Below are 19,264 nucleotides of genomic sequence, written 5' to 3'. Positions count from 1 at the left end.
GACTCCAGTTCCCAGCATGCCCTGCTGTGGGCGAGTGCAGCGCCGATTTTTATCCTCCCCACTTCGCCACTCCTTCCCTTCTCTTCTGAATCCTCCAATCTGAACTCCAGTCGGTGAAATTTTTCGTCTTCTCCCATTTTTTTCCCTGTCATTTTCCGCCATCCTTTTTCCTCTTCCCGGGAGCCACTGGCTCCGTTTAAGCGACGGCTTGTGACTCGGAGTGCACGAGGAGGGGATCGACACTGAGTTACGGTAAGGGTGCAGGGAGAGAAGGGGTGGTGGAGATAGGAGGGAGAGAGTTGAGAGAGGCGAGGACTGGGAAGAAAGTAGGGGACAAGTTGGGAGATCGTGTGGCGTAGATCAGGGTGAATGGGATGAGTTGGTCTTCGGTGAGAGAAGAGGAAAGAAGTGGAATTGGATTTGGGAGACATGGAGGGGAAAAATAGTTACTGCTGTGCTCAGCACGAGGTGGGGCCAAGAAGTAGATGGGAAGAACATACAAATTTGGAACTTATAGGCTGATCAGACCAAAAGAGGCAGAAGGGAAAGAGGGTTGGGCTCAAACAAGTATCTTTGTCACTGCTTAAGTAAAGATGAGACAATTCATTGAAATATCAAGTATTTTTGCAAATATGGGACAATTGACAATTTTGTCATCTAGAAATTGAGAGAAGACTGGTGTTTAGGCCAGAAGTGAGGTGAGAAGGCAGGAAAAGAGGGGAGGCTGGTCAGGACTGGGAGAAACAAGAGGAGGTGAGTGACATGAAAAAGGAAACCATAGATGAGTTTTCATGGGGGCCAGTGGATCGGGAATCAGAATTAGAAAGGTGAGGGGTGACACTGGCATGGCTTGTGGGGGTACACTAACACTTGGATCTCTCAGGTGATGGAGAGCACCCCTTCCAGGGGTGGACTGAATCGAGTACACCTACAATGCAGGAACTTGCAGGAATTCCTAGGAGGCCTGAGCCCTGGTATATTGGATCGATTGTATGGGCACCCTGCCACCTGCCTGGCTGTCTTCAGGTGAGGACCCCCCTTCATGGTAGGGTCCATGGCAGGGAAATGTAATGGGGCCTGCAGATTGAAATAAGTTATTGTGGGTAGAAGCTTAGCCCTGGTGGGCTTGGAGAGTAAAGTGTGTCAGGCCAAGCCAGATAGAGGATGTGGGGGCAGCAAGACAGGTAAAAGTGTTGGGGGGTGAATGTGAGAAGTTTGAGAGGCCATGGATGGCAGGGATGCAGTTCTAAGACAGTCTCTGATATTAACATTGTCCCTCTCCCTGCTTATAGGGAGCTCCCATCTTTGGCTAAGAACTGGGTGATGCGGATGCTCTTTCTGGAGCAGCCTTTGCCACAAGCTGCTGTAGCCCTGTGGGTGAAGAAGGAATTCAGCAAGTGAGTCTCTCCTGCATTTTTAGCCAGATACAAATTTCTCAACAGCTAGGCTTCCCAAACTGCTATTCTTGGACCACTTCTAGGAAATATTAATGGGGACACCAACAACTTATAATTAAACACATTTGGGAAATTCTCATTACTGTATTTTGCCTCTCGGAGAGTTGTGATGTCTGTTACAAGGCTCTGGTAGGTGTTACAGTAAAGAAACATTGCCTTAAGACACATCTCACTCTGTGAAATGGTGTTCTGAGGACCACCAGTTTAGAAAAGGCAGAAACTGACACCTTTGTGGGTCTCCTTCTTTCTGTTCCCTAGTCTTCTCTCTCACCTCTCTGCTTCTGTTCCAGAGCTCAGGAGGAAAGCACGGGGTTGCTGAGCGGCCTCCGTATCTGGCACACCCAGCTGCTCCCTGGTGGTCTCCAGGGCCTCATCCTCAACCCCATCTTCCGCCAAAACCTCCGCATTGCCCTTCTGGGTGGGTATGTCACTTCCGTCTTTTCCTAAATTGGGTAGGGGACATAGTGATTGAATTGCTGGCCGGGGAGCTCCTGAGGGGCCTCTCTGCAACCTTGCAGGCTCCACTTTTGGAAGCTCCTTTAAGAGTAAGTTGGACCAGATGGAGCTACATGGTGTAGAAAATGTCTCCCACTCACGGTCCCTGGGGATGAGGGTCAACTAAGGGCAGAAGCATGGGTGGGGAACACAGGTAGGGTTCCTTACTGTTGGCCATCCTGGCATAGGGGCAAGGCCTGGTCTGATGACACAAGTCAGCTGGGACCAGACAAGCATGCCCGGGACGTCCTCTCACTTGACAAGTATGCCGAGGAGCGATGGGAGGTGAGGACTTGGGACTCTGTGGGTGTCTCTGCTTTTGTTCCCGCTTCCCACAGCCTTTAAGGCATCCAACTCTGTTCTCTTCCGTTCCTCAGGTGGTCCTGCACTTCATGGTGGGATCCCCCAGTGCAGCCGTCAGCCAGGACTTGGCTCAGCTCCTCAGCCAGGCTGGGCTCATGAAGAGGTGAGGCAGCCAGAGGTACAACAGCTCTGTTTTGCCATGTCCTTGAGTCCTGCTAAATTGAGTCCACCTTGGGTCAGGATTGGAGGGGACTGACTGAAAAAGGCGGGCTGAGGGACGTCCCCGGTGGTCCAGTGGCTAAGATTCCACGCTCCCAATGCAGGGGACCCGGGTTCAATCCCTGGTCAGGGAACTAGATCCCACATGCCACAACTAAGAGTTTGTATGTCACACAAAGATACTGCTTGCCTCAACAAAGATGGAAGATCCCGCATGCTACGACTAAGACCTGGCATGGCCAAATAAATAAATATTTTTAAAAGGAGAGTAGAGCAGAATATGGCAAGAGATAAACCAAAAAAAAACAAACGTGGGCACACAGGTGGGACGGTGGCCTTTCTCTGCACACCTCTGCCATGAGCCCTGTCTGTCTCCAGTGCCGAACCTGGAGAGCCACCCTGCATTACCTCTGCCGGCTTCCAGTTCCTGTTGCTGGACACCCCAGCCCAGCTCTGGTACTTTATGTTGCAGTATCTGCAGACAGCCCAGGTGAGCAGGTCAGGGGTGCCCGCCAGCACGCTCTACTCTTCCCCAGACCCACTGAGGGACTGCTGCCCACAGACTCTGTTCCCTGATTTTTTCTCATTTCCTCCCTCACACCCCTCCCCCTTTGTCTCTGCCCATTCCTCCCTAGAGTCGGGGCATGGACCTAGTGGAGATTCTCTCCTTCCTCTTCCAGCTCAGCTTCTCCACTCTGGGCAAGGTAAGCAGGGGGCCTGAGTGGGCGAGATGGGAAGAGAGTAAAGAGATGGGAAGGGGAAATGAGGTAATGGGGCAATACAGTGGAGGATAAGAATGAACAAAGAACATGCAGAGATGGGAAAAGAGGGAGTGAGTGTATGGGATTGGGAAAGGGAGAATGGGATGTGTTTTGGACCCTAGCTGGCCACTCCTTTTCCCCAGGATTACTCTGTGGAAGGTATGAGTGATTCTCTGTTGAACTTCCTGCAACATCTGCGTGAGTTTGGGCTTGTTTTCCAGAGGAAGGTATGAACACCCAGACACATGGCCTGTACTGAAGAGACAGGGTGGGATGGTGCCTTGGCCTTTAAAGGAGAGTGGGGTCTTGGGAGGCAGTCACAAGAAGCAGTTGCCAGGACTGAATACTTATCTCCCTTGAGGGAGAGAAGTTGGGAGCTGAGGTCCTGGGCACTGGGAGGAATCTGATGTTTCAGGAGGAAGATGTAGGGCAGTGAGGCCTGAGAGAGGGCCTGTGGCCTTTCCCTTCTCCTTTTCAGAGGAAATCTCGGCGTTACTACCCCACACGCCTGGCCATCAATCTCTCGTCAGGTGTTTCTGGGGCTGGGGGCACTGCACATCAGCCAGGCTTCATTGTTGTGGAAACCAATTACCGACTGTATGCCTACACGGGTGAGGCTGGACAGAGGGCCCCTGGAGAGCAGGCTGGTGGGGAGGGGAGGAAGAAGCGGGAAGAAGCAGGAGGGACTGCCAGCTTCTGGTCACGTACGCTTGTAACTTGGCGGTTTACAGAGCTCTCTGAGGCCTGGGGGAGCCTAGATGGTGGGAACCCTCCTAATCCTCTTTTCCTATCTTCTGGTCAGAGTCGGAGCTGCAGATCGCCCTCATTGCCCTTTTCTCTGAGATGCTCTATCGCTTCCCCAACATGGTGGTGGCACAGGTGACCCGGGAGAGCGTGCAGCAGGCTATTGCCAGTGGCATCACAGCCCAGCAGGTATCCCTGCTTGGGGAAGGTGTGGGTGGAAAGAAAGGCTGCACGTGGGTTGTAGGTTACGGGGTGGTCACCTTCCGGAAGGCTAGCGTGGAGTCTGTTACAGAAGGTGGTGGTGAGTTGTCTGCGTGTGAACATCAGGTCATGAGAAGTCAAGGCTCTCAGTGTGGGGAGAGGGAGACCCTCCTGCAGAAGACACGTAAGGAGGAGCTATAACTCTGCATTTGTATCTCAGCACCACCACTTCCTAGCTGCACTGGTGGCCTAGTTGTTTCTCTTATCTGAGCCTCAGTTTCCTCATCTGGAAAATGGAAATAATGACAGTTCTCACTCAGGGCTTCTGATAGATCTCACTTCAGCTATCAGGGCTTCCCTGCTAGCTCAGTTGGTAAAGAATTCACCTGCAATGCAGGAGACCCCAGTGCAATTCCTGGGTTGGGAAGATCCACTGGAGAAGGGATAGGCTACCCACTCCAGTATTCCTGGGCTTCCCTTGTGGTTCAGCTGGTAAAGAATCCGCCTGCAATGTGGGAGACCTGGGTTCGATCCCTGGGTTGGGAAGATCCCCTGGAGAAGGGAAAGGCTACCCACTCCAGTATTCTGGCTTAGAGAATTACACGGACTGCATAGTCTATGGGGTCGCAAAGAGTCGGACAAGACTGAGCGGCTTTCACAAAGGGTTGTTGAACCAAGTCAGTGAAATACAGGTAAACCATTTAGTTCAGAGCCTGCCATGCAGTTAGTGCTCAAAAATAATAGTTGCTATTACTTTAAAGAAAAAAAAAAAAACTATGGAAAGGGAAAATATGCCAAAGAAGCAGCAGCAGACATCACCAATGGGAGCAATACCTAAAGACAACAGCTATGGGATGTGTTGAATTGATAGGCATATGCCTATGAATTTTTAAACAATCAGTTGATGTTCAGTGACATTAGAAGACAGGTAGCTTTTCTGCTTTCTTATTTGAGAATTCTGTGCAATGAGAATTGCACTCATTGAGAATTTATTTACTGCCATTGATCCCAATTCTTGTCTGTTTTCCTAGATCATCCATTTCCTAAGGACAAGGGCCCACCCAGTGATGCTTAAACAGGTACAAAAATGAGGCTGGAGGGACAACAGCTGCCGGAGGCTGAGAGCCCTTGGTACCTGGTGATGAAGTGATGGGAAAGAGAAATGGAAATCCAAATCTGGGGAATGAGTGGAGGGCTGGGGCTGCCTGGAGCAGTGCTTCTGAACCTTACAAGGGCCATCCCTTGCCCCTGCAGACACCGGTGCTGCCTCCCACCATCACAGACCAGATTCGGCTCTGGGAGCTGGAAAGGGACAGGCTCCGGTTCACCGAAGGTGAGTGGCTTCTGGTGGGTTTTTTTGGTCATTGGCCAGAAGAAGGACAATTCAGTCTTGGTGAGCTGAAAAAGCTGTTCATGCATTTTATTTTTTGTTTACTGCATGGGCTAGTAAACCCATGCATGTTTTATTTCGGGATGAGTTGATGGCAGTAAATAAATTCTCGAATGAGTGTGATTTGGATTCAGCTAGAAGAGGGAAATTGGAAGGGATTCAATTCAGTTCAGTTGCTCAGTCATGTCCGACTCTTTCTGACCCCATGAACTGCAGCACACCAGGCTTCCCTGTCCATCACCAACTCTCAGAGCTTACTCAAACTCAGGTCCATCGAATTGGTGATGCCATCCACCCATCTCATCCTCAGTGAGTCAGTTCTTCACATCAGGTGGCCAAAGTATTGGAGTTTCAGCTTCAGCATCAGTCCTTCCAATGAATATTCAGGACTGATTTCCTTTAAGATTGAGTGCAATTGTGCCGTAATTTGAACATTCTTTGGCATTGGAATGAAAACTGACCTTTTCCAGTCCTGTGGTCACTGCTGAGTTTTCCAAATTTGCTGGCATATTGAGTGCAGCACTTTCACAGCATCATCTTTTAGGATTTGAGGGATAACTCATAGGGATAATTTCTCTGGTTTTGGTTAGCAATGGGTTTTCTTACTGTATTATACTGCCTTCTTGAATATGGCTGGGTCATGCTAGTGTTAAGATTTAAATGTGGGTGGCAAGCCGAGACCGCTGGTTCCCTGAGGCTGGTTCCCTGAGGCTGCCATCGAGGGGCTCCCACCTCCCGTTCTCACCTCTCTCTCTCTCCCTGCTGCACCTGACTTGCGGATCCCAGGCGTCCTGTATAACCAGTTCCTGTCACAAGTGGACTTTGAGCTGCTGCTGGCCCACGCGCGGGAGCTGGGCGTCCTGGTGTTCGAGAACTCGGCCAAGCGGCTCATGGTGGTGACCCCGGCTGGGCACAGCGACGTCAAGCGCTTCTGGAAGCGGCAGAAACACAACTCCTGAGAGTGCGGGACTGGACCTGGGCGGGGCGCACCCGGGAAGGCGGGCTGCGTGGAGGCTGGCGCGGCCTCAGAACTCAGGTGTTTTTTTTTTAATTCACACGTCGGGACTTTTCTAGTTTAATAAAATTGTGAAAGTGAACCACACTACCCCGCCACCTCCCTGGGAAACCTCCTCTCTCCGCGCCGGCAGCGCTCATCTCCGCGTCGACAGCCATTGGTTCGCGAGAAGGAGGAGGTGTGGCCGAGGCCAGCTAGTGCGCATGCGCCCGGGCGGGGCTCCGCCTCAGCGCCGCGCGGCTAGCGAGTCACGCTCGGGCCGGGTTCGCTGGTTCCTCAGTACCTGCCGCCGCCCCCCTACGCTCCACGCCGCGGGGCACCCTGGGATAGCGGCGGGCTCACCGGGTGAGCGCGCAGCGGGCCGGCGATCGGGGAGTGGGAAGTGCTGGAGGATCAGGACCCGCGCGGTGCGTCGGGCGGGAAGGCAGATCAGCACGCGGGCTGGGGGCAGTGCAGATGGCCTTTGAGGAGGCGGACAAGTAGTGATCCTGGTGGGACCTCTTGCTGGCTCTGATGTCCATCATCTGCCAGAATCCCTGAGTCCTTTCCCTCTCCTCTGTGTCTACGGTCACCCCCACATCTCAGCTGAATAGGTTGAGGGCCTGAGACTTACTCTGTCCCGGAAGAGCGCTGCTAATTAGAAGACCCTGTCTACTCTAGTCCTCACAGAGGGAGGGTTGTGAGGGATGGGCTAGATACTTTACCAGTCAGTGCTGGAGGGAGGCGGGAAGAGGCGGGGGTAAGAGGGTGTGACTTTGGGAGTTGTGACCCTCCCTCACCACCATACCCTCCCAATGTGCTGTAGCTGGAACAGACTTTGGCCCCTTGCCAAGCACTCCCGATGCCTCATTTACCTCTGACCTCTTTTCGACCACCGCTTTGGGGCTTGAGGCCCTCACGGGGCCTCCCCAGGTCCCGTCCCCTTTCCACCCAGTCAGAGCCAAATGGATCAGCCATCTCCCGGAGGAACCGTGAAGCCAAACAGAAGCGCCTGCGAGAGAAGCAGGCATCGCTGGAGGCTGGGATAGCCCCCAAGAGCAAGGTTAGGAGTCCCGACAGCTGGTCCTTGGTTCTCTGAGAAATCTTGGGAGAGCACTGGAGGACAGACTGGCTGGATTCCAGATGCCTGGGGTATCCTGAAATTGCAGCCCGCATTCTGGTTCCTCTCTGCAGTCACCTGCAGAATCCAGTAAGGCCTGGACCCCTAAGGAGAGAGTGTTGTATGAAATCCCCACGGAACATGGAGAAAAGAAAGGTAACTAGGAAACCTGAAGGCCTTTTCCCTCACATTTTGGTTGCCCATTCGGTCTGCTGAAATGCAACCTGGGAACAGAAGTCAGGAGTTAGTGGGGCTCTCCTCTGCCTCCTAGATGTCTCCCGACCCCTGCCTCCTGCATACAGCCCCCAGTACGTTGAGGCTGCCTGGTACCCTTGGTGGGTGCGAGAGGGCTTCTTCAAACCAGAATATCAGGTTAGTACCTGGCAGGGAGGAGTGCTAAATAATCCCCAGGACAGAATGGCCCATAAGATTGGTGGGCACGAGTCTGGAGCTCACAGCCAACCACATTGCTGCTGCTGCTGCTTCTAAGTCGCTTCAGTCATGTCCGACTCTGTGCGACCCCATAGACAGCAGCCCACCAGGCTGCCCCGTCTCTAGGATTCTCCAGGCAAGAGTACTGGAGTGGGGTGCCATTGCCTTCTCCAATGCATGAAAGTGAAAAGTGAAAGTGAAGTAGCTCAGTCGTGTCCGACTCTTAGCGACCTCATGGACTGCAGCCTACCAGGCTCCTCCGTCCATGGGATTTTCCAGGCAAGAATACCTGCCGAAAAGCAGGGAAAGCTTATCTTCTCCCCCTGGTGTCTCAAAGGTTATCCTCTTCCCTGTTACTTGCCAGACTTTTTCCTATAGTTCTTTCTGCTTTGGAGACACCAGAGGGTGCTATTCCCCAGGGAACATCCAGTCCTCTCTTGCCATTTGACTTTTCTTTCCTTCTAGGCCAGGCTGCCCCAGGCCACAGGGGAGACCTTTTCCATGTGTATCCCACCCCCTAATGTCACAGGCTCCCTGCACATTGGGCATGCGCTGACCGTGGCCATACAGGATGCTCTCGTGCGCTGGTGAGAGGGGAATGGGGCTGCATGAGTTCTTGGAGGAGAAAGAAATTGGGAAAGGATGAGGCTAAATGAACATGTAAAGCCATGGATTCCCATGAGGGTTTTTCTTTCGCAGGCACCGGATGCGTGGGGATCGGGTGCTGTGGGTCCCTGGCTCAGATCATGCAGGGATTGCGACCCAAGTATGTCTTTTGCCACTCATCCCTTTACTTGAGTGAGATTTCTTCCCCCAAAGTGACCTGATTCTCTGCCCCCTCATCTTACTGTAGGCTGTGGTGGAGAAACAGCTGTGGAAGGAGCGAGGCGTGAGGAGACATGAGCTGAGCCGGGAAGACTTCCTTAGGGAGGTGTGGAAGTGGAAGGAGGAGTGAGTATGGGGGGCAGGGCAGGAGGGGCTGAGACAGCAGGTTTGGATCTGGGCTTCCCAGCCCCTCTCCTAACTTGTAGTCAGGGCTTTTCCCATTCAGCTCTAACTTCCCGTGGGAGTGTAAGCTCTGAAGTCCCTTAGCATTTGGTGGGGTCTCCAAGCTTGGTGTGTGTGCATTTGTTGTGTATTGTATATGTTAAAATGCATATATTTATGTGTAAGTGCATATATAAATATATATGTACACATATATATGGGCTCCCCAGGTGGCTCAGTGGTAAAGAATCTGCCTGCCAATGCAGGAGCCACAGGAGACACATGTTCAGTCCCTGGTTAGGGAATATCCCCTGGAGGAGGAAAAGGCAACCCACTCCAATATTCTTGCCTGGAAATTTCCATGGACAGAGGAGCCCAGTAGGCCGCAGTCCACGGGGTGTCAAAGAGTTGGACGTGACTGAGTAACTAAGCATGCATGCGCTCCCCCATATATATATATGTGTGTGTATATATATATATGTTTTTTCTTCCATTTATCCCATTTTCCTTTGCTTGGATTTCATCATCTCTCCTCACCTGTTCCCACTTTGCATCCTCTTGAAATTACCCTTTTTCTTCCAGGTCTGTTATCACATGCTGTCTTCTCTGTAAAGCTTCTTTGTGTTTCCCACAAATCGGCTGCCCCTTCCCCTTTTACTAGAAATGTTATGTTTCTTTCAATATCACAGAAAGCCATATACTGGGCCTGTGTGTCTCCATTAGCTTCTTGAGGCTAGATCAGTCTCGAACTCACTCCAGAGTCCAGCACCGCTGGGGCTTCACTAGGCCCGGGACATAGTTGATGTCTGGGACATGTTTGCTGACCCAAATCTGTCTGGGCACAGGAAAGGTGGCGAGATCTGTGAGCAGCTCCGAGCGCTGGGGGCCTCCCTGGACTGGGACCGAGAGTGCTTTACCATGGATACCGTGAGTGTTCGGTGCTGTGGTCCCTGTGGGTGTCAGGGAGGTGTTCAGAGTTCTGTGCAAGGAGGCGGGTTGCTGTGTATGCTAGGGGGGCCAGGGGGACGCCTGGGCCCCTGGCAGGGGGTGGGCTGAGAGGAGGCTGTTGGATGTGGACACTCAGGTCATCCTAGGGCTCCTCAGTGGCCGTGACAGAAGCTTTCGTGCGGCTCTACAAGGCTGGGTTGTTGTACCGGAGCCGGCAGCTGGTCAATTGGTCGTGTGCCTTACGCTCCGCCATCTCGGATATTGAGGTGAGGCAGAGGAGAGGTGGGTTTGTGAGAGCTCTGAGCCCGGGGGAGAGCTCGGACTCTGGAGCCAGCCTGCCGGGATTCACATCTGAATCTGGCCACCTCCCAGCGATGTGGCTCCTGACAGGCTGTTAGCCTGTCAGCCTCAGTCTCCTGGGTCTGTAAAATTCAGGGCTGATGGAAATACCTGCATCACAGGGGTGTTGTGAGAATTCAGCGAGAACTCCTAGGAGGCTGGCATAATACCTGCGTGTGGTTTAAGTGCTCAGTGAATATTTACTTCTGTATTTTTTGCTGTGCTGGGTCTTCCTTGCTGTTTGTGGGCTTTCTCTAGTTGTGTCGAGTGGGGACTGCTCTCTAGTTGCGGTGCCCAGGCTTCTCTTGTTGCAGAGCACAGATTCTAGAGCGAGGGCTTCGTAGGTGTGGTGCGTGGGCTTAGTTGCCCTGCAACATGTGGAATCTTCCCACACCAGGGATCAAACCCATGTCCCCTGCACTGGCAGGCGAGTTCTTAACCCTTAACCCATGGAAGGGTGATCCCTTCCCCGGACCACCAGGGAAGTCCAGTGAATATGTTCTTTAACTGTGACGGCACAAGGATTAGGTGAGGGGAAGGAAGTGGCTCCCAGGTCCTCTGAGTGGCTTTTTGATGGATGGCAGGGAGGCCGGGGCTATGGATGAGTGGAGGTGGGAAACCAGTTGTGAGCCTTGCAGAGAGGCTGCTCTCTGACCCTGCCTCTTCCACGCCCCCAGGTGGAGAGCCGGCCCCTCCCTGGCCGCACGGAGCTTCAGTTGCCTGGCTGCCCCACCCCCGTGTCTTTCGGCCTCCTCTTTTCCGTGGCCTTCCCCGTGGATGGAGAGCCTGGTGAGGGTAGTCCTTGGAAGGGTCACCCACTTAACCTCTGCTTCCCCTGTTTTCTTGAGCCCACCTTGGGCTTTTGGAGGCAACCCACCAGCCTGTCTTCCATGTGACTTGGATGGAGGGGCATAGGGAACCTTGGAAGTATTGCGTCCTGGAGATACTCACCCTGGGTATCCTGGGCCATGTAAGAAAAGTGCACACAGTCACTGCCCTGAGGGAGCTTAGTGTAATTCCACAGCAGGCTGCTACCCCTAAAAGAGACAAAGGGTTAGTTCTGAAGTGTGGTTTGAGCAGTAAGTATTCCCAGGGGTTTGGAGAAGGGAAGATGGATGAGCTGGAATAGTCAGAGGTTTCTTACAGGAGGGACTGGTGCTGCGTCCAAGAAGGCACAGCATTTATGATAAGGGCACCAAGCAAAGATTCTAGTTGGATTTATTAACATTCTACTCTTGTCTCCCAAGCGGGCTGTTGAGGAATTCTGTAGCCCCAGACATCCCGTTAGGCCTCTGGTCATTAGCTTAGCAGAAACCCCAGGGTCCTATAGACGTTGGTCCTTGTTTTCTCCAGTTACTCCTGGGGGCCTGCTCTACCTTGACCATCCCTGCCTCCCACCTTTTCCAGTTCTCCCGACTTTAGCTGTGTCAGGAGTACAAGGTGAGGGCGAGGACCACCTTTAAGTGATTGAATTTCGTCTTCAGATGCAGAGGTTGTGGTGGGAACCACGAGGCCAGAGACGCTGCCTGGAGACGTGGCTGTGGCGGTCCATCCTGATGATTCCCGCTACACGGTAATACTCAGTGCTCCCTGCGGCCTGGCCTTCCACCCCCATACTTTCTCTTCCCTTCCTTTTGGGATCGCAGCTCCTCCTCTCTGCTCCTTTTTCCTTTTCCTGAAATTTCCCTTATCTCAGCTCTCCAGTGGCTCTGACTCAGGTCCCTTCTCTTCCTGGTGTTACTCTTCAGCTCAGGGCTGGCAGACTGTGGCCCGTGGGCCAGATCTCCTGTTTCTGTATGAGCACCCTCGTTCCCTATGTATCATCTGCAGCTCCATCTTGTGTTGTCTAACTCTGCCATGGCAGTGGAGCAGAGTTGTAGAGACTGAATTTTCCTCCTGGCTTGCAAAGGTTAAAATTCTTACACTCTGGCCCCTTAAGAAAATGTTTACTGAGCCCTGCTGTAGGTCTTTACCTTCTGGTTTTCACCCTCGTATTTCCAGGGTTCTCATGCCCAGCCCAGACCCTTCTACCCGACACATGTGTCTGTCCTTGATCCCTCTCCCTTCCCTTTAGCATCTACATGGGCGACAACTCTGTCATCCCTTGACGGGGCAGCTTCTCCCTCTTATCACAGACTGCACTGTTCAGCCACACCTGGGCACAGGTAAGTGGGGGCAGGGCAGAGACAGGAAGTCAGGGCTTCTGGGGGAGAGGGGAGGGGCGAGAACCAGGAAGAGGCAGAAAGTAGGGGAAGGGTGGTCTCAGTGGATAGTGGGGGATGAGAGGGAGGGATGGGGTAGCGTGGGCGATGGTGACACGTCTGGAAAAGCAAAAGCCAGGGTCAGGGTCCAGTGCTAACGGCAGTCCTGCTCCCTTAGGGGCGGTGAAGGTGACTCCAGCGCACAGCCCTGCCGATGCTGAGCTGGGGGCCCGACACGGCCTGAGCCCCCGGAGTGTCATTGCGGAGGATGGGACCATGACCGCCCTTTGTGAGGACTGGCTGCAGGTGGTACCAGCCCAGTGATACCCCGTCCTTTGAGGGCACCCTCTGCCCCATCTCCCCTCCCCCACCCTCTTATTTTTCTAGTAGCCTTTAAGCTTTACTTTTGCTACTTTTCTGCAGGGTCTTCACCGATTTGTGGCCCGGGAAAAGATTCTGTCAGCACTGAGGGAGCGGGGCCTGTTCCGGGGCCTCCAGAACCACCCCATGGTGCTGCCCATTTGCAGGTAAGCCCGTTTTCACTCCTTTCCTCTGACCGCCCCCAGAAGGGGATGGGTGAAGCTTAAGAGTGACTGCAGGATGGGCTGTGCACCCCTCAGGCTAGAATACGAGCTCTGTGTCTGTGTTGTTGGCTGCTATGTCCTCGGCACTGAGGGCCTGCGCAGTCGGGTCCTGTGTCCCTTTCAGCCGTTCCGGGGACGTGGTAGAGTACCTACTGAAGAGCCAGTGGTTTGTCCGCTGCCGGGAAATGGGGGAGCAAGCCGCCAAGGTGAGGCTGCAGTGTGGGGAGGGCCTGGGGCCTGGGCGGGAATGAAGAAACAGGGAGGCTGGGGCCCTCTCTAGCTATGCTTGTTGAGGGGAGAGCTGGGGGGATGGAGGCAGGGTGCCCAGAAAGGGCTGGCTTGCATCTTCACTCAAGTCCAGACTCTTCTCAGGAGGCTTGGGAGGTTCTTTCTGAGTTTCAGAACCATCTCAGAGACCACTGGTCCCATTCATGGGGATCGGGGGTGCAGGTAGGGAACCACCATTAAGGTCCTTCCCCCTCCAGGCCGTGGAGTCGGGGGCCCTGGACCTCAGTCCCTCCTTCCACCAGAAGAACTGGCAGCACTGGTTTTCCCACATTGGGTAAGAAGGGGAGCTCTCAGGGGAGGGGGAAGGGGGCCCACTGATCATACTAAGAAATCACTCATAGGAAAAAGGAAGAAAAAAAATCACTCCTATCCTCTTGGCAGGGACTGGTGTGTCTCCCGGCAGCTGTGGTGGGGCCATCGGATTCCAGCCTACCTGGTTGTAGAGGAACATGCAAAGGTCAGTAGGAGAAAGTGGAAGGGAGGGCTGGGTTTGGCCAGAAGAGCCTCAGCACAGGAGTCAGAGGGCTTCCAGCGCTGGTCCCAGCTGTGCTTCTGATCCCACACTACTGTTGTGAGAGCTCAGCTTCTGAGATGGCATTTCTTCATCTCACCACCAGAGGGCGCCAGCCTTTCTCAGCCCACCAGAGACCATGAACACTCAGTGCTGTCTCACACCTGTCCCGTGCTGTTCTCTCTCACTGCCCCCTACTCCTTACTTCTGCAGGGTGAAACGGAGGACTTCTGGGTGGTCGGGCGGACAGAGGCTGAGGCCAGAGAAGTAGCTGCAGAATTAACAGGGAGACCAGGGGCGGAGCTGACCCTGGAGAGGGGTGGGTATTCCACCTGAGGTGGGTTTGGGGAGGGAGCAGGTACTGAGGTGGGAAAGGTGGGGTCGGGGAAGCTGGGAATGGGGCAGAGCCCTGGTCTCTGTGAATGAGGGTCGGGCTGGAGAGGTGGGCAGCAGTGGGCTGAGGTCCTGATGCTGAGGTTCCAATTGTTTCCATTCTGTATTCCAGACCCTGATGTCCTGGACACGTGGTTCTCCTCCGCTCTTTTCCCCTTTTCTGCCCTGGGCTGGCCCCGAGAGGTGAGGTGGGTTGAGAGGAAGAGAGTGAAGGTGGGGATGAGGAAATGACCCCCAGGGCCCCTCAGAGAGTCTTATGAAGAGCTGGAGGCCCCAGGCTTGGGCCTCTCACTGTTTATCTCTTTCCTCCAAGACCCCAGACCTGGCTCGTTTCTACCCCCTGTCACTTTTGGAAACGGGCAGTGACCTCCTGCTCTTCTGGGTGGGCCGCATGGTCATGTTGGGGACCCAGCTCACAGGGCAGCTCCCCTTCAGCAAGGTAAAGACCCTTTGGTGCCCCGCCCTTCTCTGAGACTCCCCAGTCTCCTCTAAGCCCTGTCCTCCATTCTAACCCCTTGTATGGGGTTTTCTGGGTTCCCAGTTCCTTTGTCCTGATTCACTTTCCAGCCTAACCTCTAATCCCTGAAGGACAGCCAAGGGCCCTCCAGAGGAAAGTTCTTTAGGCCACACTTCTGACCCCCTCCATGCCTCCAGGTCCTGCTTCACTCCATGGTCCGGGACAGGCAGGGCCGGAAGATGAGCAAGTCCCTGGGGAACGTGCTGGACCCACGGGACATCATCAGTGGGGTGGAGCTGCAGGTCAGGATGGAGGGCCCCAAGAGGCATGGGTTTTTCCAGATAAAGGAAGGGGAGCTGAAGGGAGGGGCTGGCAGGAGTGCTGGAACTGGGAGGGCCACTAGGAGGGACCCTGGTAGGGGCAGGGGCTTCCACTGAGGCCAGTGAATTACTCACCCACCCCAGGTACTGCAGGACAAGCTGAGGGATGGAAACTTGGACCCCGCAGAGCTGGCGATTGCAGCCTCAGCGCAGGTGAGTCTGACCTGTTCCAGCCTCTAGTTCATGGCCGCCAGTTAGTTCCCTGTGCAACCTGCCTTCTGGCCCTGCAGCCTCACAGGCAGCTGCCACCCTTCTTCTTTCTCGTTGCAGAGAAAGGACTTCCCTCATGGGATCCCCGAGTGTGGGACAGATGCTCTGAGGTTCACCCTGTGCTCCCATGGGGCCCTGGGTAAGCCTGGGTGAGGGCAGCGGGCAGTGGCCTCTGTGTGGTGGGGCAGAGCCGCGGACTCCCCTGCAGCTGCCACCAGTACATGCTCCCTACCTCCACTCCCTCCCAGGAGGTGACTTGCACCTGTCCGTCTCTGAGGTCCTGAGCTTCCGACACTTCTGCAATAAGATCTGGAATGCCCTGCGCTTTATCCTGAATGCTCTTGGGGAGGAATTCATACCCCAACCTGCGGAGGAGGTAAGACAGAAAGAGGAGATGCTTGGGAGCTGGGTAGTCCGACATCTGAGTCCTGGAGGAGGCGTCTGGAAGGAAAGGAGGCAGTTGGGTGGGAATCGAGTTGTCCCAACCTGAAGCCCCCTCTACCACAGCTGTCCCCCGCCTCCCGCATGGACACCTGGATCCTCAGCTGCCTGGCCCGCACGGCCCAGGACTGCGAGCGGGGCTTCCTCACCCGCGAGCTCTCGCTCGTCACCCACGCCCTGCACCACTTCTGGCTGCACAAACTCTGTGATGTCTACTTGGTGAGTGAGGCGGGGGCAGGCCCCCTGCAGCCCTGCTCCCTGTCCCCTGGCAGAGAGCTCTGAACTGGGTTTTGAATTCCTCCCTCAGGATAGGAAGAGAGATGAGATTGAGAAATCCCAGTTCCCCTCTTCTCTGGGACTGGTCTGGGCACTGTTCCCTGCCTGTCACCTGAGGAGCAGGGAGAAGGGGACACTTCTAGAAAACTGAGTCTGACAACACAGGGCTGGGAGGCTTGTTGTTCACTTGCTAAGTTGTGTCCATCTCTTTGCGATCCCGTGGACTGCAGCACGCCAGGCTACCCTGTCCTTCACTATCTCCCAGAGTGTAATCAAATTCATGTCCATTGAGTTGGTGATGCTATCTAACCATCTCATCCTTTGCCTCCCCCTTTGACTGAGCGATTTTCACTTCACTTCTCCTTTTGTCTTCAATCTTTCCCAGCATCAGGGTCTTTTCTAGTGAGTCAGCTCTTCGTATCATAGATGGAGATTGTTTTCAGTTCCTGTAATTGCTGCCTTCGGACCCTAGGCAGGCTGGGAGCCGACAGGGAGCAAGAGTACCGGTCTTTAGACCCAGGGATTCTCTCAAAGGAGGGCTTGTTTACCATGGAGTGTCAGGTCCCACCCCCAGAGCAGCTCAGGCAGGCAGGTTTGGGGGAGGGTGGTGAGCGTGTTCATTTCTTGTCCCAGGTGATCCTGACACTGTTGGCTGAGGACCCCTGTCCTAGATTTCTGTTTCTCAACTTAAAAAAAACATTTCTGTCTCTGTGGTTAAAAAAAAAAAAACACAAAACTCAATGCTTTTCATTCTAAATGCAAACGTCCCTGACAGTTTTATTCCTCACCCACCCCCGAGTCCCTGCCCTGGATTTCCCCTTGTCGCATGCTCCCTACTGTGTCTGGGGACAGCTCATGGTCTCAGAGATGCTGGGTGCTCCCGTTTACCCACAGCATCCCCACTGGCAGGGCGGCGAGTGTGTGGAGGAAGGAGGTGGCCATGGCTGCCCCCTGACCATTGGCTTCCTCCGTAGGAGGCTGTGAAGCCGGTGCTATCACACTCTCCCCGCCCTCTGGAGCCGCCTCAGGTCCTGTTCTTCTGTGCAGACGTCGGTCTCCGCCTCCTCGCCCCGTTGATGCCTTTCCTGGCTGAAGAGCTCTGGCAGAGGCTGCCCCCCAGGCCTGGTGGTCCCTCTGCCCCCAGCATCTGTGTTGCCCCCTACCCGAGTGCCCGCAGCTTGGTGAGTCACACCCATGGAGTCTTGGAGTGGGATTACTGGTAAAGATTCGGAGGGAAGTCTTCTAGAAGGGCTTGCTGCTGTGGGGTCATTGACAGTGCTGGTCTGTACTTTGCTGTGGAGTCTTGAGGAAGACGGATTGTTCCTGCAGGGCTGGAATAACTCTAAGGTGTCGGGGGCAGTATTAGCAAGTGGTTGAGAGCAGGATGCTGTCACCAGACTGACACTAGCTGTGTGACCTTGTGTCAATTTCCTCTATCTTTAAACCGAGGACAGTAATAGTACGTATCATGGTTGTGATGAGGATTAGATCTTGGTAATAGGATATCCCAAAAATCTTAGTGTAGTTTTAAGCTTTCAAATGCTACAAACTCACCCAAAAATCATTTTCAAGTTTAACCAAGTTTCTTTTTTTGCTTACTGGGTTTTATGAGCTTTGAATAATACCTTTTAAATTATCATGTATTTTTGGTTGTTTGTCATCTTCGGTCTAAACATTGTCCATGGATCATCTAAGACCTTCTTAGATGATGCCCTAGTTTTCGCCATGTTCCATTCCTTGAGGTGGTGAATTGTGTGTGTGGTGGAGAGAGCAGGTCATTGCTCTAAGGAGATGGGGGTGGGTGGGTGGAGGTCAGAGCCAGGAGAGTTGAGACCGAGTCTCGGGGGGTCCCACTTACCGACCCTGGATGTACACCTCCAGGAGCACTGGCACCAGCCTGAGCTGGAGAGGCGCTTCTCCCGGGTTCAGGAGTCCGTGCAGGTGCTCAGGGCTCTGCGCGCCACCTACCAGCTCACCAAGGCCCGGCCCCGAGGTGAGGCGGGCCCCAGGCTCCTGAGTCCCTGCAGACAGGAGGATCTGATGGGGAAGAGGGTGGAGCTGGGAGGGCAGGGCCCAGAGTTAGGAGGTGTGGGAGGAAGACCTGGGCCCTCCACCTGACGGCTCCCGTTCCTCCCCAGTGCTGCTGCAGAGCTCAGAGCCAGGCGAGCAGGGCCTCTTTGAGGCCTTCCTGGAGCCGCTGGGCATCCTGGGCTACTGTGGGGCGGTGGGCCTTCTACCCCCTGGTGCAGCAGCCCCCTCAGGCTGGGTCCAGGCCGCCCTCAGTGACACCAGTCAGGCGTATATGGAGCTGCAGGTGAGCAGAGGAGACTGGAGGGGGCAGGGAGGGGCTGAGAGGATGTTGGGAGGAGGGCAAGGGGTGGGTTCTGTAAAGTGAGGAGGGGTCTTGGAATGGTGGTGGGTGAGCGGGAGGGAGTGTTGGGTGGATGGCAGAGGTCTCAGCCTTCTTCCTCTGTTCTTCCACAGGGCCTGGTGGACCCCCAGACCCACCTACCTCGGCTGGCTGCCCGAAGACACAAGTTGCAGAAGCAGCTTGATGGCCTCCTAGCCCAGCCCCCATCCGAGGGACAGGCGGAGACTCAGAGGCAGCAGAGGGTGAGGCTGGGGGAGCCACTCAGGACGCCGGACTCCCTGAGGGAATGGGGTTAGGGGCACACAGTGTCGGGTGGTTCCCCTGCCTCCATTCTCAGCCACTTCTCTCCTCGCCCAGCTTTCTTCCCTCCAGTTGGAGTTGTCAAAACTGGACAAGGCGGCCTCTCACCTCCGGCAGCTGATGGATGATTTTCCAAGCCCTGGGAGCTCACCATCCCCGTGACTTTCCTTCCTCCCAGACCCGCCTTTGAGGCCTCTGGGGACAGACCGGGCAGCGTCGGGGTGTTCTGTGGTCCAGCCCCTTCGTTTTGTCAGTGAGGAAACAGACTGGCTTGGTCAGATGACTGGGTGACCTCGAGACACTCACGTGTGTGCCCTGGCCTCCCTCCTCTGCAATCCCACCTGGAAGTTTGGGAAGGAGGCCACTCAGATAAACTTAAAATCCCAAACGTGTCTGCTGTGGTCCTTTTATCCTTTCCCTTAGCCCTGACTTTCCCACCTCTTGGTTGTTCCTGACTCTGGT

General features: G+C 54.4%; 2 protein-coding genes across 6 annotated transcripts; both read left to right on the top strand.

Annotated features, from left to right (window-relative positions):
• Positions 1-6,675, top strand: GTF2H4 (general transcription factor IIH subunit 4). The gene is made up of 14 exons (XM_061398579.1): positions 1-252; positions 884-1,026; positions 1,293-1,397; positions 1,748-1,879; positions 2,141-2,237; positions 2,330-2,418; positions 2,853-2,964; positions 3,110-3,178; positions 3,379-3,462; positions 3,714-3,846; positions 4,038-4,168; positions 5,212-5,259; positions 5,435-5,513; positions 6,357-6,675. Exons 2-14 carry the CDS (start codon positions 887-889, stop codon positions 6,527-6,529), a joined length of 1,392 nt encoding a protein of 463 aa, XP_061254563.1. The 5' UTR covers positions 1-252; positions 884-886; the 3' UTR covers positions 6,530-6,675.
• A 123-nt stretch (positions 6,676-6,798) lies between these two features.
• On the top strand, positions 6,799-19,190 carry VARS2 (valyl-tRNA synthetase 2, mitochondrial). 5 transcript variants are annotated; one of them, XM_061398568.1, is made up of 30 exons: positions 6,799-6,992; positions 7,391-7,627; positions 7,759-7,840; positions 7,956-8,056; positions 8,582-8,703; positions 8,816-8,882; positions 8,970-9,067; positions 9,949-10,030; positions 10,198-10,317; positions 11,068-11,179; positions 11,875-11,963; positions 12,465-12,555; positions 12,770-12,897; positions 13,015-13,118; positions 13,300-13,381; positions 13,661-13,737; positions 13,845-13,920; positions 14,188-14,293; positions 14,480-14,550; positions 14,681-14,806; positions 15,022-15,126; positions 15,289-15,357; positions 15,475-15,553; positions 15,663-15,790; positions 15,922-16,074; positions 17,106-17,312; positions 18,013-18,124; positions 18,270-18,445; positions 18,616-18,744; positions 18,860-19,190. In XM_061398568.1, the coding sequence occupies exons 2-30, from the start codon at positions 7,427-7,429 to the stop codon at positions 18,962-18,964; spliced, it is 3,198 nt and encodes a 1,065-aa protein (XP_061254552.1). In that variant the 5' UTR covers positions 6,799-6,992; positions 7,391-7,426; the 3' UTR covers positions 18,965-19,190. The 5 variants fall into 5 exon arrangements, with proteins under 5 accessions (XP_061254552.1, XP_061254553.1, XP_061254555.1 ...); XM_061398570.1 differs by having other exon boundaries at positions 6,842-6,930; XM_061398569.1 differs by lacking the exon at positions 10,198-10,317.
• Positions 19,191-19,264: the final 74 nt, after the last annotated feature.

The sequence above is a fragment of the Bos javanicus genome, chromosome 23 (genome assembly GCF_032452875.1).
Source record: "Bos javanicus breed banteng chromosome 23, ARS-OSU_banteng_1.0, whole genome shotgun sequence".
NCBI lineage: Eukaryota > Metazoa > Chordata > Mammalia > Artiodactyla > Bovidae > Bos > Bos javanicus.
This window is presented reverse-complemented; position numbering and strand designations above follow the sequence as displayed.